This window comes from Meles meles, chromosome 2 (genome assembly GCF_922984935.1).
Source record: "Meles meles chromosome 2, mMelMel3.1 paternal haplotype, whole genome shotgun sequence".
NCBI lineage: Eukaryota > Metazoa > Chordata > Mammalia > Carnivora > Mustelidae > Meles > Meles meles.
In genome coordinates, this window is record NC_060067.1 from 60289122 (window position 1) to 60314679 (window position 25558).

At 36.8% G+C, this 25558-nt stretch overlaps 1 protein-coding gene across 3 annotated transcripts in view; it reads left to right on the forward strand.

The window, feature by feature from the left end:
• The window catches only part of RAB28 (RAB28, member RAS oncogene family), a 101564-nt gene that overhangs the window by 17215 nt on the left and 58791 nt on the right, over positions 1-25558 (forward strand). For all 3 annotated transcript variants that reach the window (XM_045997859.1, XM_045997860.1, XM_045997858.1), the window contains exon 4: positions 3654-3783. In XM_045997859.1, the coding sequence (XP_045853815.1) occupies positions 3654-3783 (130 nt within the window). The remainder of the gene's footprint in view (positions 1-3653; positions 3784-25558) is intronic.

Below are 25558 nucleotides of genomic sequence, written 5' to 3' on the forward strand. Positions count from 1 at the left end.
GTAGGCAGAGAGGCAGGCAGAGAGAGAGGGAGAAACAGGCTCCCCACGGAGCAGAGAGCCCGATGTGGGGCTCGATCCCAGGACCCTGAGATCATGACCCGAGCCGAAGGCAGAGGCTTAAACCACTGAGCCACCCAGGCACCCCAATACTTCTGTGTTTTATTGTCTTTTCTGTTTTCTCATTTTCTCCTTTCAGATTTGGACCACATTGGTGTTGGTCAGAACTGGTGAAGAATTGTCATGTTAGGAGCCAAGATAAAATCATAGTTTTTTACGTTAAGTGTTATTGAGAATGGGGTTTATGAACAGATGTTTGGGTTGATGGATAGCTAGATTAATGAAAGGCATTTATCCTTCTGCCTTTCTTATGAGTTCTGGAAGACTCATAGGTATTGTGCTCTTAAAAATATTGGACACACTGATCTAGATTAGGAATTGGCAAACTTCTCCTTAGAGAACCAGCTAGAAAATATTTTAGGTTTCACAAGCCATATTCTCTGTTGTAGCTACTCAGTTCTGCAGTTGTAGTACAAAAGCTGCCATTGATAATACTTAAATAAGTATGACTGTATTTCAGTGAAAATTTATTTACAAATATGGGCTTTGAGCTGAATTGACCTGGGGGCCATAGTTTACCAATTCCTATAGTATCTAATTTAATTTTTAAGAAAAGATTGTATTTATTTATTAGAGAGCACATAACTATGAGTAGGGAGAGGGGTTGAGGGAGAGGGAGAAGGAGAAGCAGACTCTAAGGGGGCCTGATGTGGGGCTCAATCGAGGACCCTGGAGCAGTGACCTAAGCCGAAGGCCAATAGTTAACTGAGTGAGCCACCCCAGGTGCCCCTGTTTTTTTTTTTTTTTTTTAAAGATTTTATTTATTCATTTGACAGACAGAGATCACAAGTAGGCAGAGAGGCAGGCAGAGAGAGAGGAAGGGAAGCAGGCTCCCTGCTGAGCAGAGAGCCCCATGCAGGGCTCGGTCCCAGGATCCTGGGATCACCACCTGAGCCAAAGGCAGAAGCCTCAACCCACTGAGCCACCCAGGCGCCCCCCCATTTAAAAAAAAATTATTTTTATTGTATTATGTTAGTCACCATAAAATACAATATTAGTTTTTGATGCAGTGGGCTCCATGCCCAGCATGGAGCCCAGTGTGGGACTCAAACTCATGACCTTGATAGGGAGACCTGAGCTGAGATCAAGAGTGGGAGGCTTGGGATGCCTGGGTGGCTCCGTTGGTTAAACGTCTGCCTTCAGCTCAGGTTTTGATCCTGGTATCCTGGAATGGAGTCCCACATCAGACTTCCTGCTCAGTGGAGAGCCTGTTTCTCCCTCTGCCTGCTGCTCCCCGTGCTTGTACGCTCTCTCTCTGTCTCACTCTCGAGAGTTGGAGCTTGTACGCTCTCTCTCTGTCTCACTCTCGAGAGTTGGAGGCTTAATTTGATTGAGCCACCCAGATGCCTGAGTAGTACTTAATTTTTATTCTATAGCTCTGGTCTTTGGTATTGATCACAAAGAGAAGATGGCCATGTTTTATTTGCATATTCTTTTTTTTTTTTAAAAGATTTTATTTATTTATTTGACAGAGAAGATGGCCATGTTTTATTTGCATATTCTTTTTTTTTTTTTAAAAGATTTTATTTATTTATTTGACAGAGATCACAAGTAGGCAGAGAGGCAGAGAGAGAGAGAGGAAGGGAAGCAGGCTCCCTGCTGAACAGAGAGCCCGATGCCGGGCTCGATCCCAGGACTCTGGGATCATGACCTGAGCCGAAGGCAGAGGCTTTTTTTTTTTTTTAATATTTTATTTATTTGACAGAGAGAAATCACACTAGGCAGAGAGGCAGGCAGAGAGAGAGAAGGAAGCGGGCTCCCTGCAGAGTAGAGAGCCCGACGTGGGGCCCGATCCCAGGACCCTGGGATCATGACCTGAGCCGAAGGCAGAGGCTTTAACCCACTGAGCCACCCAGGCCCCCCTCAATGATCCAATTTTAGAGGCAAACAAACCTGAGACCCAGAGAAGCTAAGTGACTTTGGAGCCAGTGTAATTTAATAAAAGAGCATGGTGCTAGAAAGTTAGGAGAGTAGTGTGCTGAAACTGGCTTGGGAAAATCAGTTGTTAAATTTTGGGGAATTTTTGTTGTTGAATACATTCAACAGTGTTGTTGAGCCAGTTGTTGAATACATTCATGATTAAAATTTATACAGAAAGATATAAATTATACTGAAAACAAAGATACACGCTCAGATGCATGTTATTTTAACATATATTTTTGTTATTATCTTTGTTCTTGAAATTATTTATGTCTAGTGTAACTATGGTGCAGATGCAGTATGGTGGTGTCCTACCCAGCTCTGTTCAGTGAAGTGACATCAGTAGCTCGAAAAGGGCCCTCGGGGAGTATTTACACCACAGAAATAGGCAAATGCTACAAATCACACTCTGCAGTTCCCTAACCCCACCATGACCATAGCCAGTTGATTAACCTTTACCAGCATATCACTGGCCATCACTGGCCATCACTTTCGTGTTCTGTACTTGTCTGTTTATGTGCCTGGCCTTGCTGCAAGACTGAGTCTCTTGAGGTTTGGAATTTATACCCCTAGGACCCAGCACAATGCTTGGCATACAGTTGGTAGACAAGTGCTTATAGAATGAATGAGTGAACTTTATATTTTTTCAGCTCTTGATTCATATCTGGCTTCATCACTTACCTAGCTGTATGACCTTGGTTATTGTAACCTCTGTTTATTAGTAAAATGAGAATAAGAATACCAGCATTGCACGGTTGTTGAAAGGACTAATGAAAAGATCTAAATATATGTCTAGATACATAGTAGGTACAAAAATGTAGTTAAAATTTATGATTACAACCTAAGAAGAAGGAGACATAAATGCTGTTAGGGTCCAGACTTATACTATATGCAGAGCTTTGTATTAAGTGTTTGACCACAAACTGGATGAGAATCAAGAATGTGGCACTGTTATTTTTGTGTGTGTACATACTTCTTCTCCTTCCCACACAAAATAATGGGATATATTAAAAGGAATATGTTATATAAGAGGCAGGAAGCAATCCCTCTGTTATATTTGGCTTTGTTCAGGCTCTTATTACAGTATCATGTCTAGTTTTACATTGCTCATTTTAAAGAGGATGTCAAAAAACTGTATGTAGTGTGTCCTGGGAAGAACCCAACAACTATGATTAAAGGGATAGAAAATAGGTCCTTTGAGGCAAGTTTAAGGAATTGAATTTGTTTATTCTGGAAAGGAGATGGTAAAGGAGTTACTTAACTATCTTCAAGTACATGAAGGGTTATTATGAGGAGGATACTCTCATGTTGTTCTCCAAATGCACTGAGGACCAAAAGAGGAAATCGACTTATTTCATTTAAAGAAAATTGTGTTAAACACTAAAATTGACTATCAAGGGATGTCATGAAATCTCCATTTTTAAAAATATTTATAAAGAGCAGCAGCAGATGGTTATTTATTGAAAGGCTTACATGTTTGACCTCATGAAAGTTACAGGCAGGATTATGGACCTTGCAGCTTTTTCACCTCTATGGTATGGTTTTCTTACATTCATTGTAACTTGCCATGCATGTGCCAGGTATCTTACAAAGATTCTGTAACTCTTTTGTGACAGGGAATCCTCTTGGTATATGATATTACAAATTATCAAAGCTTTGAGAATTTAGAAGACTGGTATTCTGTGGTGAAGAAAGTGAGCGAGGAGTCAGAAACTCAGCCACTGGTTGCCTTGGTGGGCAATAAAAGTAAGTTATTAATGCTTATTTATGTGTAGTAGTTTATTTGCCTATCCCATTGTCTTTTTTCCTACCAAAATATTAATGTTGAGAAACATCAAAGATGCAGCTTCCCTGGAGTAAGCACATTAGTTGAGAACATTTTTGAAGATGTATACAATCTTTTCAGTAAGAATTTTGATGCTTGCTTGATTTGTCATAACTGCTCTGCTGCTTTGGCCAGTGCCTGTTCAGGTAAGTTCTGTTCTGACCATGTGTGTTTTGGCTTCCTGTGGTCTGAGGAAGCAGCATGGACTATTAAGAACAGCAACACAGCTGCAGATTTTATGATACTGCACTGCAGCTTCAGCTCTGCTGCAGAGATTTTGAGAGATAGATTTCACTAAAATGGTCCCCTTTGCTAGGAAAGAAAGCAGTGTCCGGGTAGAATTTTGTATGCATTGTTTCTTGCTCCCATCTCTCACAAACTTCCCTTTCTAAAATTTTTGGGGTTCTAAAATACAGATTTTTTTTTTTTTAAAGGAAAGAGTGTATTGAGGGATGAGTAGTGCTTGCTAAAAATGGTGGATAAGTAATTTTTGAGATCTGTCTCTTGGGCTATGACATATAGCATATAAAATTATAAGACTGAATTTAGTATAGGACTGTTAGTTGGTTCATAGTCCTACAGTGCAGTTACCTGGAAAAATAGACATTAATAAGGGTTTTTAAATATAAAATATTATGATACAACCTAATCTTCTACAACTATTTGAGGTCAGAAAAAGAGAAAATGAATTTAAATTATACCATGGAGGATTTAGGTCAGGAACAGTTTCCTGACTACAAGCATTGTTAAACCAATACCCAAGTATACTACCAGGAGAATTATCTTCTCCAAAGGTCTTTAAAAGCGTAGTGCATTTTTGTATGTGTAATTATTTAGGAAATAGTACTTCCTGAAGGACTAAACCAAGATTTCTTCATTATGTGCTTTTGCACACGTAGATGAACATTTAATAAATCCAAGCCTTACTTTAAAATCATTATAAAACAGGTGTGGATACCATTTCTCTGAAGAGTTAAAAATACAAATTTTATAATACTTTTTTAGAAAATTATATTATATATCATGAAATGGATGTCTTGAGTAAAAGATACAGTTTTTTAAAGCTTTAGTTGAATTTTGCTCTTCTATTCCGTAAATAGTTCTAATTGAATGAATCAGATGCTTTTAAAGTCATTGAAATTCTCCCTTAGAAAGTTTTGATGACCTTAGGTTCTATTTCTGAGTGTACCTGTTCGTTTTAGGAGACCATTTCTTTGTTGTCATGTTACTGAAGCACTAGCATGTATTATGGTTAAATTTGTGCTTTAGTAGCAGTTTCTCATCACCTTTTAGGAAATTATAGAGTAGGAAAGGGTTGGGGGTTGAGGCTTGTTTTCATTTCTTTCAGGACAAAATGGCGTAGTGGTGCATAATTATATACATTATGTGTTTATGAGGTCCTGTGAGGCATCTGCCATTAGTCACTTTCAAAGAGAGGCTATCAGACTAGGTGTACTGTTGGACTGTTCTGGTGAGGCCATTCCTAAGTTTTAAAAACAATCATTTATATAAGTTATATGAATTTATGCAAAAAATATTAGTGTTATGTTTGAGATTTAATAGCATAAAAAGTTGAGGGTTTTTTAGCTTTTGGCTTAGCTCTAACCCCTTCCTTGTATTTATAATACTCTTTTTCAGAATGAGATCATAGAATAAAGTATGCAGTCACACAGAATGTAACATTTGTAAAATGAAGAGATTATAAGATGAACATTTTCCTGGATATGATTTACTGCATAATCTGTCACTGGGCTGATTTCATATGGTCATGTAATAAAAGATCTTGAAATCTGTGTTTCCAAGTTGATGTTACATTAGTATAGTAGTATGTTCTCACCTTTTGTTTTGGGGGGGGCAAAATTATATTAAAAAGCAAAGATTTTACATATGGATTAAAGGCAAAACAAAAGAAACATGATGGGAAGATATCTGAAACTGGATTATTATGTTCCTTATCTATAGAGAGTCATCTTCTACCTAAACATGCTTTTTAAAACCCATCATTGTGTCCTGTTCTTTGCAACTTAGAAAGTTGTAAAATAGAAAGCATATGTTGTAAAGATGTATGAAAATATTGGCAGCAGTAGCCAACTTTTATTTCATTTTCAAAAAGGTTTTATGTATTTATTTATTTTAGAGAGCATGTATGCATGTGAGCGAGTGAGTGAACCGAGGGGCGGGGGGTAAGGGGAGAGGGAGAGGGAAAGAGAATCCCAAGCAGACTCCATGCTGAGTGAGAAGCCTCATGTGGGGCTTGATCCCAGAACCCATGAGATCATGACTTGAGCTGAAATGAATCCAGTGCTTAACCGACTGAGCCACCTACGTGCCCCAGCAGTAGCCAGCTTTTAGCCAAAGTTTAGCAGAAAGATAGGATAGACAGAAAATTTCTATACAGGGAGAGAGAGAGAGAGAAGGAAGGAAGGAGGGAGGGAGAGGAGAGGGAGTGTGTACATATGTGTGTGTATGTATGAATTTGTATTATAGGAAGAGTTTATAATGTTATAAAATCATTTGTTTTTTTATTAAAATATAGTAAACTCAGAAATTTGGTCTAAGGATTGAGGATAGTCTTAGGTAAGGATGAGTTATGGGTTTATTTTTATTAAAAGTTGTTTTATTATTTTTTAAATATAAAAAGTAACTGGAATAGGCACCTGGGTGGCTCAGTGGGTTAAAGCCTCTGCCTTTGGCTCAGGTCATGATCCCAGGGTCCTGGGATCGAGCCCAGCATCGGGGTTCTCTGTTCAGCAGGGAGCCTGCTTCCTCCTCTCTCTCTCTGCCTGCCTCTCTGCCTACTTGAAATCTCTGTCTGTCAAATAAATAAATAAAATCTTAAAAAAAAAAAAAAGTAACTGGAATAATTAAGTAGCCAGTAGAGGAAGGGATTTGCTTTTATGAAATAGAATTGGTAATGACTAAATTATTTCAGTGTATAATGCTTAAAACAAATTTATTTTATTCTATATTCTATTCTTTTTTTTTTTTTTTTACGCGCCCGATCTCGTCTATATTCTATTCTTTTTTTTTTTATTATTTATTTATTTATTTTTTTTCCCTTTTTATTTATTTTTTCAGCGTAACAGTATTCATTCTTTTTGCACAACACCCAGTGCTCCATGCAAAACGTGCCCTCCCCATCACCCACCACCTGTTCCCCCAACCTCCCACCCCTGACCCTTCAAAACCCTCAGGTTGTTTTTCAGAGTCCATAGTCTCTTATGGTTCGCCTCCCCTCCCCAATGTCCATAGCCCGCTCCCCCTCCCCCAATCCCACCTCCCCCCAGCAACCCCCAGTTTGTTTTGTGAGATTAAGAGTCATTTATGGTTTGTCTCCCTCCCAATCCCATCTTGTTTCATTTATTCTTCTCCTATCCCCCTACCCCCCAATGTTGCTTCTCCATGTCCTCATATCAGGGAGATCATATGATAGTTGTCTTTCTCCGATTGACTTATTTCACTAAGCATGATACGCTCTAGTTCCATCCACGTCGTCGCAAATGGCAAGATTTCATTTCTTTTGATGGCTGCATAGTATTCAATCACAAGACGAAAGCTGGAAAGAACCCAAATACATGGAGACTAAACAGCATCCTTCTAAAGAATGAATGGGTCAACCAGGAAATTAAAGAAGAATTGAAAAAATTCATGGAAACAAATGATAATGAAAACACAACAGTTCAAAATCTGTGGGACACAGCAAAGGCAGTCCTGAGAGGAAAATATATAGCGGTACAAGCCTTTCTCAAGAAACAAGAAAGGTCTCAAGTACACAACCTAACCCTACGCGTAAAGGAGCTGGAGAAAGAACAAGAAAGAAACCCTAAACCCAGCAGGAGAAGAGAAATCATATATTCTATTCTTAAGGGCTGTAAGACATTAGTGCTTTTTCTTTGTACTATTTAAGATTTTATTTATTTTTTAATTTTTTAAGATTTTATTTAGTTACCAGAGAGAGAGAGAGAGAGAGAGCACACAAAGGGAGAGGAAGAAGCAGACCCCCCAAGAGTGGGGAGCTTGTTGCGGGGCTCGATCCCAGGACAATGGGATCATGACCTGAGTTGAAGGCAGACGCTTAACTGACTGGACACCTGTACTATTTAAATTTGTGTTGAGTTATGGTTAAGATCATAGGGCTTTAAATTTTGGGGTATTTTGCTTTTACAAGCCCGGTTTCTTCACTTAATAGTATGACATCAGTTTACTCTGTATTTGCATACCTCAACTTCTTAACCGCAGGTAAGGATAATAGCTTTTGTCTGATAAAGTTGGTTTAAAGTTTAAATGAGATATTACATGGAAAGCACTTAGTCTGTAATCTGTATACTGTAAATCCTCAATAACTGTTATCATCACCATTATCATTCATAATAGCCTTTAAAAAACTGATTATAGCTTCAATTTAAATAATCACAATTACAAATTAGTAGAGCTGAAAGAGATATCTTACAAAAGTGGCTTGTAGGTAAGGTTCCTAGAGAATCCTTTTTTCATCATCTTATGCCTTGGGTTTTTATTTTGTTTTGTGTTTTAGATCAATACTTCTCGTACCATGTGATGGGTGGAGCAATTCAATTCACCAAACATTCTGGAGTGCCAGCTATGTGTATTCAGTTAGATGTTCATTTGTACAAAGGTTGAGACAAAGAGAGTGCTTAAGGGGTGATAGGGACCTGTTAACCTAATTTTAACCAAATTAATTAAATTATTCTTTTGCTTAGCTGCCTTCATGTTTTCTAAAAAAATTGACTGCCTTTCTTTTGCTCTATTTGGTTGTTGGGATTAATAAATATAATTATGTCTAAATCTTCATGGAAGGCCCTGCTTTTCCTTAGCGAGGTAATCATAAATTCTTGATAGGTAACTTCCAAAAAAGGAAAGAGGGTAAGTCACCTACTTATTCAGTGTACTTTACTGAAGTGCTGTTGAAGTTTGATGGTGTCTGCAGCCCTGTGTGGAAAGAAACAATTGATAGACACCTGGAAACCATTCTGTTACTATTTAAGACAATTTCTGCAATTCAGGGAGTCAGATTTACCAGGTCTGGTACCTGGTTTCCTGGCCTTGAGAGGGTTGCTCTCTCACTTGATCAGAGCCTGCACCACGGAGCCTCAAGGTTTTCTATTTATGTCTGCTTCCAGGTTTATTACAGGTGGACTTGGCAATGGCTTAACACACCATCATCACCTCTCATGTGAACTACTACAGTAGCTTCCTAACTGTCCCTCCTGCTTCTGGCTTTGCCTTCCTGTAGTCCAGTTTCCCAAATGGCAAATCATGTTATTCCGACTCTTCCAATGCTTTCTCATCACACTTAGAACAACAAATTCCAAACGCCTCATCCAGATTTACCAAGCACTAGGTGATCTGACTCCTCTCTGCCTCTTGCCACTATATGCTAAGGCACACGTCTTTTTTTCTGTACTTAAAACATTCTAAGTTAATTTGTACTATAGGATTTCTTCTGCTTGAAATACTTCTGGTCTTTGCTTGACTGGCTCCATTTTATCATTTGGATCTCATCTTAAATGTCATCTCCTCAGAGTTCCCTTTCTTGGCCACTTAATGTAAACAGGCCATGCAGTCTGTTTCTCAGGACACTCAGTTTCAATTATCTGTGGAGCATTAGTGCCATCTGATGTTGTTCTTGTTTGTTCCTTATCTTCTTTCCCCACTAAAATGTAAGCTCAACGAAACCTAGGGACCTGATCACTGAGAACAGTGCCTGAATGAATGAATGTTGAATGAATGAATAAAAGCCTTTTCGTGAAGCCTTCATTGAAGTGTTTGTGGCCTGGGATGTGTTATTAAGGGAAAATGATTTTCTTAATGAGGAAAAATACACGTGTAGATACAGGGAATCTGTTAGATGACCTTCAGCCCAACTGGCCTACTGAATTCCACCTTGGTGAACAACTTCAGAGTTTCTTAGGAAGTATATTGAAGTTATATTATGCTGGATCATGTTTGAGATAAAGTGTCATAGGTTTAATATTATGATTTTAGGTTAAATAAATATAAAAGAATTAAGAATTTTGCTTTTTCCTAATGTAACTTTTATGTAGTGATAGAAACCTACACTTTGACTTTTTATTTATTTTTTTCTTAATTTTTGTGTTTAATTCCAAAAACCATATGCATTGAAGTTACACCTTTAATTTTTCTTTCAGTCCCATTGAAATGAAATGAACATTCAGGAATATTAATTTTTTAAAGATTAATTTTAAATTCAATCCATGTTTTATAAGCACACAGCATTTTAATTTGTCATTTTGTTATTTTCTATGTTTAAGCTGTTATGTTTTCCTACTATCTGATCCATCAGCTAGTTTCTCCCCTGACTAGCTAACATTCTCAGTTGGATAGATTGTAAACAGAAATTAACAGGGGTTGCATAGAAGCTGCCCTCTCCCTGATTTATAGCTTCTTAGTTAGTGGAGGGGTGGTGGTTATCAGTAACTTGTATTGGGGATAGGAATTATCACGCTCTGGGATAGAGTGGGTGGATGAATGATTTCTGCTCTTAAAGATATTAACCAGATCCTTTCCCAAATAAAGACTAATAACTCAGATTTTTAAACAATCTTCATGACAGATGAGGGCATAGAGGAGAGTGCATCAACACTAATTAACAATGTTGAGTGTATATTCTTCTTAACAGTGATTGATTGTTCTTGGAGTGCTATCTCTGCCCAGGAAGTGATGTTTTACACTGCCAGGTTCAAAGGTTACATTTTAATGTACTCTGTAGTTGTGTTCCCTGAACTCAATGGAAATGTATTAGAAAAACAAGTAAATTTCAGGTTGGAAAATTTAACTGATGCCCTCAATAAAATTATCACAAAGTTTTTAAAAGATTGTTCTTTATTCTTAGTGACAGAGGAGTGTAAGAAATGGTTATACATTCAGCTTGAAAAACTTCAATGGAATTTACAGAAATATGCTTGCTTATCCTGTGACTCTTTTGAGTGTTCAAAAATTCTTATTTTATCTGCAGAGTAGAAAAATGTGAAGTAGGTAACATTTGCTTTGATTCCTATTTTGAAGGACTCATATTAACCTCTATAAAAGTTATTATCTACAATACTATAACAAAGTGAACAAGTGAGTCATTATTATCAGTTTGCTAAAGAGAGTTTATAATTTATATAAAGCATGAACAGAAACTCTTTGGAGAATTTGAAAAGTTCATTCCATTTATACATTGTGAATTAAAACATTCTGCCTCCTTGCCCATTTATTTTAATACTTTGGTTCTATTTTGTTCCGGGAATAGTAATCCTAAAGTATCAGATACAAGTGTCTTTTTCAGATGGACTTTATATTTTTGTTTCTGTTGCTTCATTTTTTTTTTCTTTTTCCTCTCTTTGCTTGTAAATTTGCTAACTAAAGCTATGATTATTTATGTCCTGGAAAATGCTGAGAGCATCTGAATTCTGATACTGACAGCATCAATAGTCTGTGTACTGAGAGAGTATTTTAACGCACACTCTTAAAGCTGTTCCTTTACATGACACTTCACAGTCCTGCTGTACTTTCAGAACATTTTGATAGTATTTCCAGTTCAGTTGGTGGAGTAGTTTCCTCAAATTAAATGCATAAGATTGCATTCAGACTGGTGTTAGGACTGATACTTACTGGGGAAGAAAATGTCAAATGAGTGCTTTTTCATAATACTCATCAAAATCAGTTGTTGCAGTGATGATATGTCATTTCATACTTAATTTTTTTTTTAGATAGCCTACTTCAAACCATTTGACAGTATTATAATGTCCTTAGCCTGGGACGCCTGGGTGGCTCAGTGGGTTAAAGCCTCTGCCTTCGGCTCAGGTCATGATCTCAGGGTCCTGGGATCGAGCCCCGCATCGGGCTCTCTGCTCAGCAGGGAACCTGCGTCCCTTTCTCTCTGCCTGCCTCTCTGCCTACTTGTGATTTCTCTCTCTGTCAAATAAATAAAATCTTAAAAAAAAAATGTCCTTAGCCTGAGAAGCATTGTTTCTGTGATTTTGTTTTGTTTGCTTGGGGAAATTGTGTAAGCATTTCTGTCATAACAATCTGTTTATGAAAAATTTTAATAGAATTTTAAAAAAGATTTTATTTATTTATTTGACAGAGAGAGACAGTGAGAAAGGGAATACAAACAGGGGGCAGTGGGAGAGGGAGAAGCAGACTCCCTGCTGAGCAGGGAGCCCAATGTGGGGCTCGATCCCAGGACCCTGGAATCATGACCTCGGCCGAAGGCAGTCATTTAACCAACTGAGCCACCCAGGCACCCCTGTTTATGAAATTTCTGTTTGTCTTCTTCTCATGATAGAGAAACTTTATTAAATGCTAAAGAAATGTCATCCACTTTACTTTTTTTTTCTTTTATGAGAAATCTTTGATTTGAAAAATGAGAAGAAATGATTAAATATTTTAACTTATTAAATTACAATTATAAAAATATATAGCTTTATAAAATTTATAAATTAAAAATATTTATAGCTATAAAAACATTTCCTTGTAGAAAGGAGATTTAAAATTTTCATTAATGTAATTTAAGCCTCTTTAATAATTAATTTATTTTAATTTTATCTGTAGTAATTGTGGATTTGTTCCACAATTTAAAGGAAGAGTTAGAGTGGGGATCAGAAAACTTTAGCTTTTGTCCTGGGGCTGTCATTTTATCTGATTACATCACCTCGGCCAATTTACTTAATCACTTAGGATCATCCTCCTGCATAAAATGAGGGATTATACTTGGTAATAATAAGCACCTTCTATTCCTAAAATATGATGACCCAAATATGTTTAGTAATAAGTCTGCTTAATTGAACATATTTACTGCCATATAATTTTAAGAGAGTTTATTTTTATTTATTTTTTAAAAGGTTTTATTTATTTGTCAGAGAGAGAGCACAAGCAGGCAGAGTGGCAGGCAGAGGAAGAGCGAGAAGCAGGCTCCCCACTGCCTCCAAGCGGAAGGCAGTCGCTTAACTGACTGAGCCGCCCAGGCATCCCATAATTTTAAGAGAGTTTAATTTTAACTTTACATGTCCTGTAAACCCTGTCTTCTTATCTTTGCAGATGGTTTCTTTGGCTCATTTTATTCAGTTGTTAGATTATTAAGAATTTTCTTTATACATGGATAGGTCCATATACTTAATAATAGTAATAATAACTAGCTAAGATTTATTGATTTTTTTTTTTATTATTTGCTAGGCACACCTTGGGAATATTGTTAACTTTGGAGTATTTGGGGGGCTCTAAAAATAGCATATCCTTTTAATTTAAAAAATTTCTTTTTTTTTTTTTTAATTTATTTATTTGACAGAGATGACAAGTAGGCAGAGAGGCAGGCAGAGAGAGAGGGGGAAGCAGGCTCCCTGCCAAGCATGGAGCTCGATGTGGGGCTCGATCCCAGGACCCTGGAATCATAACCTGAGCTGAAGGCAGAGGCGTTAACCCACTGAGCAACCCAGGCGCCCCAAATTTAAAAAATTTCTTAAGCTGAGAATTTACTTTTTATTTTCTGTGATATTATTTCCTAAAATTTCATATAAATGTCTAGTATTTACAGTATAAAGAAAGCAGTTCATCAGGTATTTCATTTTGTTTTGTTTTCTGTGTCTTCTCTCATTCATTCATTTCATTTAACAAATAGTTATTTTGCACATACATGTCTAATACATGTCTAGGTGTTGGGATACAGCAATGAACAGGCAAAAATTCTTGCCCTCATCTATCCTGGCTTTAATAGAGGAAGACAATAAATAAATGGATAATAAAATATATAATATGTGGGGCGCCTGGGTGGCTCAGTGGATTAAGCCGCTGCCTTCGGCTCGGGTCATGATCTCAGGGTCCTGGGATCGAGCCCCGCATAGGGTTCTCTGCTCCGTGGGGAGCCTGATTCCTCCTCTCTCTCTGCCTGCCTCTCTGCCTAGTTGTGATTTCTCTCTGTCAAATAAATAAAATATTAAAAAAAAATCATTTAACATATTATATATTTTAGATTTTTTTTTTTATTTGACAGAGAGAGAGATCACAAGTAGGCAGAGAGGCAGGCAGAGAGAGAGGAGGAAGCAGGCTCCCTGCAGAGCAGAGAGCCCGATGCGGGGCTCGATCCCAGGACCCTGAGATCATGACCCGAGCCGAAGGCAGAGGCCTTAACCCACTGAGCCACCCAGGTGCCCAAATGATGTTGTTTTGTATAGATAAGTCAGGGAGGAGAGAAAAAAGACTTGGAAGAAGGTGTTAATATTTTAAATATGGTAGCAGGGAAAGTTTGAGAAGATGACATCTGAGCAAAGAGATAAAAGAAGAAGGAGTGCCACAGAGATATCTGGATGAAGAGTTACCCAAGTAGAAGGGAAGTGTAGGAGTAAAGACTTTGAGATAGTATTTTGTTCCCCCGTCCCTCCGGAACTCCAAGAAGGCATGTGAGAGTGTGTGTGTGTATAGTTGTGTGCGTAGCTATATATAGGGAATAGTCAGTGCAAGAATAGTGTAGGACGTGATGTTAGATACAAAGGGGAAAGGATCTAGGAAGAGGACAGATCAGGAAAACCTTTGTAAGGGCTTCAACTTTTACTCTGGATGAGAAGGAAGGCCACTGAGGGTTTTTAGCAGAATGAAGTGATTTAACTTGAAAGAATCACTACAGTTCTTGTTGAGAGAATTTACTCTAGTGGGTATGTATGGAAGCAAAGTAAAAAAATAAGAGGCTTTTGACATAATCCAGGTGAGAAATAATGGTGGTAGAAGTAGTGAGAAGGAGTTGGCTTCTGGATACATTTCGAAGGTAAGGATGTTGGATTTTCTCATAGATTGGTTGTGGAGTTAGAGGAGAGAAGAGGCAAGATAATGCCAAAAATTTTGGCCTAGGCATCTGGAAGGCTAAAGTTCGATCTACTGACTTGAGAAAGAGTGCAGGAAGAAAGTTTTGGGTGAGAATCCCAAGTTTGCTTTTGGTCATGTTAAATTTGAGATACTTAAATTAATATCTTTGTGGAGATATTTAATAGGTAGTTGGAAATGACTCTGGAGTTCAGGGGCAAGAGGAGTTCTAGAGATAAAAGTCTGGGAGTCAACCCAGTCCTGAGACTGGGTGAACTTTACATAGGAATGAGTATAAAAAGAGAAGAAGTCCAAAGATTGATCCTTGGGCTATAACCATGTTTTAAAGTTTGGGGAAATAAAGAAAGATGAGCAAAGGAATTGAAATGTGGCCAGTGGAGATCGTAGGAAAATCCCAAGAGTGAAATATCCTGGCAGCTACATGTAAAGGTGTTTTAAGAAAGGGTTGATCAATAGATGAGGGCCAAGAATGACTATTAGTTTAGATATGTAGAGACGATGGGTATTGACCTTGGCAAACAGGTTCATGGGAGTGGTGTGGGTGAAAGCTGAGTAGAGTGAGTTTGAAGGAAGAAGGGAAGTCGATGAATGGTAGACAATAGAAGCGATACGTATACGTAATGCCACTCTATAAAGGAGTTGGTAAATGGGGCAGTTGCTTGAGGGAATATGGGTCAGAATTCTGTGGCGGTGTTTGTAAAGGATGGGGGATATTACAGCATGTTTTATGTTCATGGGAAGAGAAAGACAGACATGGGGTATGTGTGCAAATACCTGGGGACATAAAATGCATGTCTTTTTATTGTTTTTGAACTTGTTCTATTTTTAGATATAATTTTGAATGAGTCATTTCCATTCCTTAATCTTCAATCTATTGCACTGATTCTGATTTAGTGAAAAAGTAGAACATGAGGAGTCTGTGAAGACTTTCCCAAATCTTAAGCTCTTGAGTGTGTTGAGAGAAATGAATAAATAGAAGAGGACTAGGACAGAATACTAGTTTCTCACTTGATTTTCTTTCCCCCAGTTGTCTAAATGCTGCATTTTACCTTCTCTTTATTTTTATTTATTTTTTTAAAATAATTAATAGCTATTTATCTATGTTTAAACTGTGTGATTCTTCTGAAAAAGTCACCATTTTTAGAGTAAAGCCCCCTCCCCCCCATAGTTATTCACGTGTTTTGTAGTTGAAGCTCCATGAAGGCAGAGACTGCTCATGGTTGCCATTCTAGTATCTAGCTTAGTCTCTTCACACAGAAAGCGTTCAATGGTACTTGTTATGAATGACTAGAAAAGTGTTCTCTGTCTCAGTGAAAAATAGAACTATAGACCTTTTGAGATAATAAAGTGAAAATAATACTGTTTTGGCTTCTGTACAGCTCTGACCCCAGATTTTTCAATCGGAAGAGGAGTTTAATAATGACAGACTAACTTGGTGTTTATGAGTCATTACCGCATCAGACCATGAAGACACCTGCTACATTACAAATACAGTTCTTTTGAAAACAGACTCCTAACTCTAATTAATCCTTTAATTTTCATTCAAATTTTTAGTTTAAAAAAGATGAAAAATTGTGTTTTCTCTTATGGATATTTATGTTAGAGTATGTTCTGGCACATTAATCGTCTTTACAGAGAGACAGTGTAGAGAAGTGGTTAAGGACACAGACTTCTAAGTAAGGCCACTTAAGTTCAGATATGGGCTCATTTACTAATTTTTGGCTGTGGTAAGATACCCTCTTTGTAGCTCAATTTTCTCATCTGTAAAGTGAGCATAATAATAACACCTACTTTATAGGGAGGTTGTTGAGTTATATATATATATACACGTATATATATATGTTATACGTATATATGTATGTGTGTATATATATATAGTGGGGATGTCTGCGTTAAAAAAATTTAACTTCTAAAACTACACCAAGTTAAAAAAATATATATATACATATATACGTATAACATACGTATATACATACATATATACGTATAACATACGTATATACATACATACATACATATAACATATATATATACGTGTATATGTATATATAACTCAACAACCTCCCTATAAAGTAGGTTTATATATATATATATATAACCTCTAGAACCAAAGCCTGTATGTAACAGGTGCTAAATGTGTTAGTTCTTATTATTGTGTCTCTCAACGTCTCCTCAAATTCTGTCTTCTAGTTATGGATAATGGGAGGGGGTATTGCTTAGTGTATATGTATATATTTAATTTAAGGATTTAAAAGCCGAAAACTTAAAAAATTTGTGTGAAATGTCCTTGAAATATGTAAGTAATGATTAAAGTTTCAGTTATTATTAATGTTTGGAAGCTAGCCTTCATTTAACTTATATTTTAGGAATATATTTTTCTGGAAAATCATTTAAACTTGGAGGTGATACCATTTTGATACCTAATCTCAATGGTGAAAGCTGGTGTATAGTTGCCATGAATTTTTATCTCAAGTTTATTTTGCTATGTAGACATGTGTCTAATAAAAAAAAAAGATGCTTCATAAACTATGGTTTGAGTTTCAATGTGCTTCTGTTTTTGGTTGAGGTATAAATGTTATTTCTGGCTGTGTCCTTCATACTTAGCTCTTCTTACAACAAATGGAAAGGCCTTAATTGTACCTAAGGGAATAGTTAATCCACAGTGGACATATGGTGGACAAAAGCTGAGTCTAGTGAATGAAATAAAATTATAAATGGTAAACATGTGAATGCTTGCAAAGTCTTGCAACTATGAAAGATAAGAGGATTATTTGAGATTAGCAAATTTTGTGCAGCATAATTGTTTTGTCAGCATGTTTCTATTGAACAGGTATATAGAAATTCAGTTAAAAGACAGGTTCTTAACATATGTAACGCGTATTTGTCTTTTATTGTTCATTAAGCTTTTTGATGAGACTTTGATGTCAGCAATAGAGGTTGATGATCTCACATTTTTGGGAAGTTACTGCTCTTTTGATTGGGGGCAGTTAATTAGCATTAACCCAGAACAGCTCTTGGACTTTATGGATTTGAGCGTTATATGTGGTTGCACTGCTCCAGCAAAAGGTTAAGTATTAATGGAAAATGGTCACAGCCCTTTTACTTAAAGAAAACATGTTACTTGTAAGTTTTCTTTTGATTTTACTTTTACAGTTACATTGAATGTCTTCATTCATGTAGCCATCCATAAAGCAAATATTGTTGCACATGCAGTGGATAATAAGTCTTTTTAGGACTACTTGTGTGGTATGTCACAGATCATTAACTGCAAGTAACCACCTGACTTGAGGGAAGCCTGGAAGCATCATTATAGTGAAATAAGCTTTTATTTAGGTATCACTGTAGCACATTGATTTATTGAAATGTCACCAGTTGCTACTGTGAAAATATATTCTCATTATCATTCAGGGACTGGTAGAGATTAACTGCTGTAGAGTATAAAAGAGATATATTGCTAACAATGGAAAAATAAGAAAAAATGAAAAAAATGTTATTGTGGTCTGTATTTTATCTAATAATTACCTTTAAGGAATTAATTTAGGTAATTAGGTTAAATTAGATGATCCTTTAAGATGTTTTCAAATTTCCGTGTGGTTCTATATATGTTCTGATTTCTCACTAATTTGAAATACCTTTTAATTAAGTAACAGAAAAGCAGTAGCCCACTTTGTTGTAACTACTTAACACAGTCCATAAAGTAGTAAATTCTTTCTGTGAACACATGGCTGCTTCCTAGGCACATATATTAGGAATCCTACTGTCAGGAAACTTCAAGTCTTGTTGTGGAAACAAGATTTACATAAAAAGTACAAAGGAAAGACAGCATATAATTTAGCACTGTTGTATGAATGGGAGAGAAAAATTGTCACCTAAGGATTAAGAGGAATGTGGAACTTAAACTGAGTCTTTGCACAACTAGTAGGGTTTGGATACATAAATGGAAGGCTGGAATTTCAGGCAGAATGTAACATTTTAAGATAGTGTATTTAGGGAGAATTTGACAGACATCTGAATCCTTAAGTATTTGAGTCATTAAATAGAGTCCAGAGCAAGTATGTATTATTTTTCAAAGCAATATAAGCTCTTTTGTCAATTTGATTTTATTGGTGCTTTATTACTTAAGTTAGAGTAAAAATTAGATAATAGCACTTAGCACATTGGTGCCACACACAAGCACACACATATGTGGTGCTTAGGTAGATAGCTTACTGTTCCTTGTGGCTAATGCCGAGTTATTTAAATACAATGATGAAATGATGTCCCCTTTTATAGAGCATTGGTTATATGCCAGGTATCATGCTAAGTGATCTCCCTTTGTGACTGAGGAAACTGAATCTCAGAGAGAGTAGATTGTTATTAAATAGCTAGGAGGAGGTGGAGCCAAGATTTGAACCCAGCTGTTTTCCTTCAACATACTTCACTTCTCTCCATCTTGTTACAGCTAAGTTTTGAGCCATTTCAAGGATATCTATCCATATGGAATTTAATGTTGGCTCTTTTGTAATTAAAAAAAAAAAACTCCAACTACACAAACATATTTATACATATACTGGAACACAAAAAGCTAGTAGGAAGTCAACTTTTGCTTTAGGATGAGGAATTTACTATTTCTAAAGTCCTGCTGTAACTGGAATAGTTCAGCTTTTATGTCTCTAACGAACTCATTTTAGAGTTTCCTGAAATATTAGTTCCACTTCTTTATTTTGGTGTTTGTTTCCATGTTAAGGAGATTTTTTTCTTTTTTTTTTTCATGCTAAGGAGATTTGCCAGGACTGCCATAACGAAGTACCTTAGACTGGATGGTTTAAACAATGGAAATTTATTTCCTGCCAGTTCTGGAGGCTAGAAGTCCAGGATCAAGGTTTTCTTTTGAGACCTCTTTCCTTGGCTTGTAGTTGGCAGTCATCTCCCTTTGTCTTCACATGTTCTTTCCTCTCTGCCTGTCTGGGTCTTAATCTCCTATGAAGACACCAGTCATTTCAGATTAGAGTCCATCCTCATGACCTTGACTTTACCTTATTACTTCTTTTAAAGACCCTATCTCCAGAGTCACATTCTGAGGAATAAGGGGTTGGAACCTCAACATATGAATTTGGGGGGATGAGGGTAATGCAGTGAAGCCAAAATAGAACCATTATGTTTCATATGTTAGACATAAATCTCAAATAATCATAGAAGTGTAATAAAGGCAGTCATGACACAGTTGATGTGATTAGTTGTGCTCTGTATTTCAAATGATGTAGTAATAGATACATATTTAATGTGTGATAATATATGTAGTATAACATATATGCATATATAAAATATTACCTTATATTCTGATATGCTTGCTAAAGAGAGAGAAATGGGTAGAGATACAGTCTGCTTTAGTAATTGTACATACATAATTGTGTTTGGCATTATTCATTGTGTTTGGTATTGAAGAAAAATTTGAGGATTATGAGAGGATCTGGGAGTTTTGCATGCATGATTTAAAGTTTCATTGTCCATGTATTCATTCAGATTTGTAAAATAGGAGTCAGTTACTTTTTATCACCCCAAGAGACTGTTGACCATTTTATACTTTTATAATTTTAAGATGTTAAAATTATGAGGTTTTCTTTTTTTTAAGATTTTATTTAGGTAGAGAGTACAGGTGGGGGAGTGGTGGGCAGAGTGACAGGGAGGAGCAGGGAGCCCTATGTGGGGCTCTATCCCAGGACCCGGAGATCATGACCTGAGCCGAAGGCAGACACTTAACTGACTGAGCCACCAGGCGCCCCTAGGCGATCTTTTTCTTGTACGAGATATAATTCATATACCTTAAGAGTCACCATTTTAAAGTATATCGTTTTTGGTATGTTCTCCAGGTTATGTAACCAGTGCTGCTGTCTAATTACAGAATATTTTTATCCCTCCAAAAAGAAATTCTTTGCCCATTAGCAGTCATGGCTCTTTTACCTTCTCCCCACTCTTCCCCATTCCTAGCCCCTAGCAAGTACTAATTTACTTTCTGTCTCTATGAGTTTGCTTATTCTGGACATTATAAATGGAATCATGAAATATGTGGCCTTTTGTGTCTGGGTTTTTCCACTTGTAATGGTGTCTTCAAGGTACTTTGCTTATAATATGTATCATTACTTCATTTCTTTTTATGGTTATACAATATTCCATTGTATGGATAGATTTTGCCACTTTTTTTTTATCTTTTCATCAGGTGATGGACACTGGGTTATTTCTAATTTTTGGCTATTATGAATAATGCTGTTATGAATATTTTGCCCAAGTTTTTGTATAGACATAAGTTTTTATTTCTTTTGGGAAGATATCCAGGAGTGAAATTTCTGGGTCATATTTGAGAAACTGTTTGAGGAACTGCCAAGCTGCTTTCTTGCTTTCTACAGTAGCTGCCCCATTTTACATTTCTATTGGCATTGTATGAGGACTGTAATTTCTCTGTATCATTACTAGCACGTGTTATTATACTTCTTTAAAAAATAGCTATTCTAATGTGTGTGAAGTGATATTTCATTGTGGTTTTGATTTGCATTTTCTTAATGATTATTAATGTTAGGTATCTTTTCATGTACTTAATGCAAATTTGCATATCTTTTTAAAAATTTTAATTTTTTTCTCACCATAGCACATACCCTCTCCAATGTCCATCCCTCTCACCCTCCTCCCCTCCAGCAACCCTCAGTTTGTTTTCTGAGATTAAGAGTCTCTTATGGTTTGTCTCCCTCTCTGGTTTCATCTTTTTTCATTTTTCCCTCCCTTCCCCTATGATCCTCTGTCTTGTTTCTCAAATTTCTCATATCAGTGAGATCATATGATAATCGTTTTTCTCTGATTGACTTATTTTGCTTATTAGCATAATACCCCCTAGTTCCATCCACATCATTGCAAATGGCAAGATTTTGGTATTTTTGATGGCTGCATAATATTCCATTGTGTTTGTGTGTGTGTATTTATATCTTCTTTATCCATTCATGTGTTGATGGACATCTAGGCTCTTTCTATAATTTGGCTATTGTGGACATTGCTGCATATCTCCTTTGGAGAAATGTATATTCAAATCATTTGCCCATTTTTTAAATTGGGCTGACTTTTTATTGTTGAGTTGTTTGTGTGCTTTATAGTATATAATTCCCTTATCAGATATATGATTTGTAACTCTTTGATTCTGCAGTTTACCTTTTCATCTTCTTGGTAATGCCATTTGATAAACAGAAGTTTTAAACTTTGAAATCTATTTTATCTATTTTTTTCTTTGGTAGCTTAGACTTTAGGTGTTATATCTAAGAAACTCTTGCCCTATCCAGGGTCATGAATATTTATACCTATATTTTGTTTTAAGAGTTTTATGGTTTTAGCTCTTTAGGCCTTTAATCCATTTTGAGTAAGTTTTCTCTATTATGTAAGAGTCCAGATTCATCTTTTTTGCATGTGTATATGTCCCAGCACAATTTGTTGAAAATATTCTTTTCCCATTGAATAGTCTTGATGCTTGTCACAGTCAGTTGACCATAGATGGGTTTATTTCTGGACTCTTATGCCAGTACCACTTGAGTTAAATAGCTTTGTAGTATGAAATTAGGAAGTGTGATTCCTCCTGCTTTCTTCTTTTTCAGGAGTGGACTATTTTGAGTTCCTTGCCTATCCCTATGAATTTTAGCATCTACTTGTCATTTGCTTTAAAGGAGTCAGATGGAAATTGGGTATATACTGTATTGAATCGGTACATCCGTTTGGGGAGTAATGCCCTTTTAACCATGTTAAGTCTTCCAGTCCAAGAGCATGGCAAGTTTTCCCATTTATTTAGTTTTTCTTTAATTTCTTTCAACAATGTTTTATAGTTTTCAGAGAGTAAAATATATACTACTTTTGTTAAATTTATTCCTAAATATTTTAATCTTTTTAATGCTATTGTCCTATTATAAATGGAAATGTTTTCTTCTTTCGTTTTTGGGTTGTTAATTGCTAGTGTATAGAAATGAAGGTGATTTTTGTATATTGATCTTATATTCTACAACTTTGCTGAACTAGTTTATTCATTCTAATGGTCTTACGTGTGTGTGGATTCTTTAAGATTTTCAACATATAAAATCATGTCATCTCTAAGTAGAGATAAACCAACTTCTTTCTTTCCAGTGTGGATACCTTTTAATTAATTAATTTTCTTGCTTAATTGCCCTAGCTAGAATTTCCATTGAACAGAAATGATGAGAACAGATATCCTTGTCATGTTGTTATCATAGAAGAGTGTTAGATATTGTGAAATGCTTTTTCTGTATCTGTGGAGACAATCATTTTTTTTTCTCTATTTCAGTTTGATTATGACCTGGCCTATCTTCAACTGGCCTATCTTCAAGTTTACTGATTATTTTTTCTGCCTGCTTGAATCTGCTATTGAACTACTCAAGTGAATTTTTCATTAGTGCTTGTTAATTAACCCATGATTTTTATTCTTTCTGCATCTGTTTCTCTTTTCCCCTGACATTGCTCAGATTTTATTGTTTCTTTATGTAATATTTCTCTCACTGGCCTTTAGACTTTTTTTTTTTTTTAAAGATTTTATTTATTTGAGAGAGAGCACAGGAGCATGAGCAGGAAGGGGAAGTAGGCAGAGGGAGAAGCCGACTCTCCCTTGAGCAGGGAGCCTGACATGGAGCCTGATCCTAGGACCCAGGATCATGACTCCAGTCGAAGGCAGACATTTAACTAACTGAGCCTCGCAGCTGCCCCTGGGCACTTTGGACATTCTTGAGTGCTATATTTTGTTACTGTATTTTGTTACCTTTTGTACTTCCGTAGGCACTTATATAAGGCACTTATATCAAAGACTTGATAGTCTTTGAGCTTTGTTAGCATGCCTATACTCTAGGGCTAGTTTAATTCCATTCCTAAGAGTTTAGCCTTTTGTGTTCTCCACTGAATGCCCTGGTAATTCCATGAGTTCCTTCCTCTGTAGTTGGTTAGAAATTGAATATCTCCTAGGAATTTTTCCTGGAATTTTTGTAGTTCTTCTTTGCCTAGCCTCATGGAATTTTTCCCAGTATATGTGTAGCTTAGTATTCCAGAATAGGCTCAAAAAGACTCTTTTTATAAATATTTCTGGACCTTTTTCTCTTCATAGAGTTGTCCTTTCCAGTACTCTGCTTCACAGAGTCTCAAGTGCTTCTACTTGTTTGAATTGTGTTTTCAGTTTTCCTTAGTCACTGAGCCAGTGCTGCTTGCCTTTAGTTCTTCATTCCCTTTGTGTTGTCCAGAGAGTACTTCGAGGTAGAAAGTCAGAGTGACTATAAAGCTCACCTTATTTGTATCTTGTCTCTCAAGGATCATCCAGCTGATGTACAGTGTCTGCCTTATGTATTTCATCCAATTTTCTGGAGATTTGTGGCAGGAGGAAAATCTTGTCTCAGTTATTCTGTCATAGCTGGAAGTACTTTAAGAAGGGTTTTAGTCTTTAATATTTTATATCTTCAAAATGTTTTATATTTTCAAATTCAACAAATCAGATTAAACATTGATTATATTTACCAACATTTTGTGTTAGGTGTTTTTATGAAGAAAGTTTCAAAACTAGAAATAATTAGAGAAACTCAAAAATAGATCAGTTTATTTCAGAATATCAGACCTGTAAGGAATTCCATTCATTAGGACCACGAGGCTGAGCTATTTTCTTACACCATGCTTACCTCGATTTCATGGAAAGCAAGGAGAAGGACAATGTTAATGATGATTAAGGGAGTTGAGGGAAAATGGAAGGGGAGATACACCATGAGAGACTATGGACTCTGAAAAACAACCTGAGGGTTTTGAAGGGGCGGGGGGGGTGGGAGGTTGGGAACCAGGTGGTGGGTAATAGAGAGGGCACGTATTGCATGGAGCACTGGGTGTGGTGCAAAAACAATGAGTACTGTTACGCTGAAGATAAATAATTAATTAATTAAAAAAAAAACATACAAACTGGGGGTGCCTGGGCGGTTCAGAGGGTTAAAACCTCTGCTTTCGGCTCAGGTCATGATCTCAGGGTCCTGGGATTGAGCCTCACATGGGGCTCTCTGCTCAGCAGGGAGCCTGCTTCCTCCTTTCTCTCTGCCTGCCTCTCTGCCTACTTGTGATCTCTGTCTGTCAAATAATAAACAAATAAATGAAATCTTTTTTTTTTTTTTTAATTTGTTTATTTACAGCATAACAGTGTTCATTGTTTTGGCATCACACCCAGTGCTCCATGCAGTACGTGCCCTCCTCATTACCCACCACCTGGTCCCTCAAACTCCCAACCCCCCCACTCCCCCGCCGCCCCTTCATAACCCTCTAGTTGTTTTTCAGAGTCCATAGTCTCTCATGGTTCATCTCCCCTTCCAGTTTCCCTCAACTCCCTCTCCTCTCCATCTCCCCATGTCCTCCATGTTATTTGTTATGCTCCACAAATAAGTGAGACCATATGATACTTGACTCTCTCTGCTTGACTTATTTCGCTCAGCATAATTTCTTCCAGTCCCGTCCATGTTGCTACAAAAGTTGGGTATTCGTCCTTTCTGATGGAGGCATAATACTCCATTGTGTATATGGACCACATCTTCCTTATCCATTCATCCGTTGAAGGGCATCTTGGTTCTTTCCACAGTTTGGCGACCGTAGCCATTGCTGCAATAAACATTGGGGTACAAATGGCCCTTCTTTTCACTACATCTGTATCTTTGGGGTAAATACCCAGCAGTGCAATTGCAGGGTCATAGGGAAGCTCTATTTTTAATTTCTTCAGGAATCTCCACACTGTTCTCCAAAGTGGCTGCACTAACTTGCATTCCCACCAACAGTGTAAGAGGGTTCCTCTTTCTCCACATCCTCTCCAACACACGTTGTTTCCTG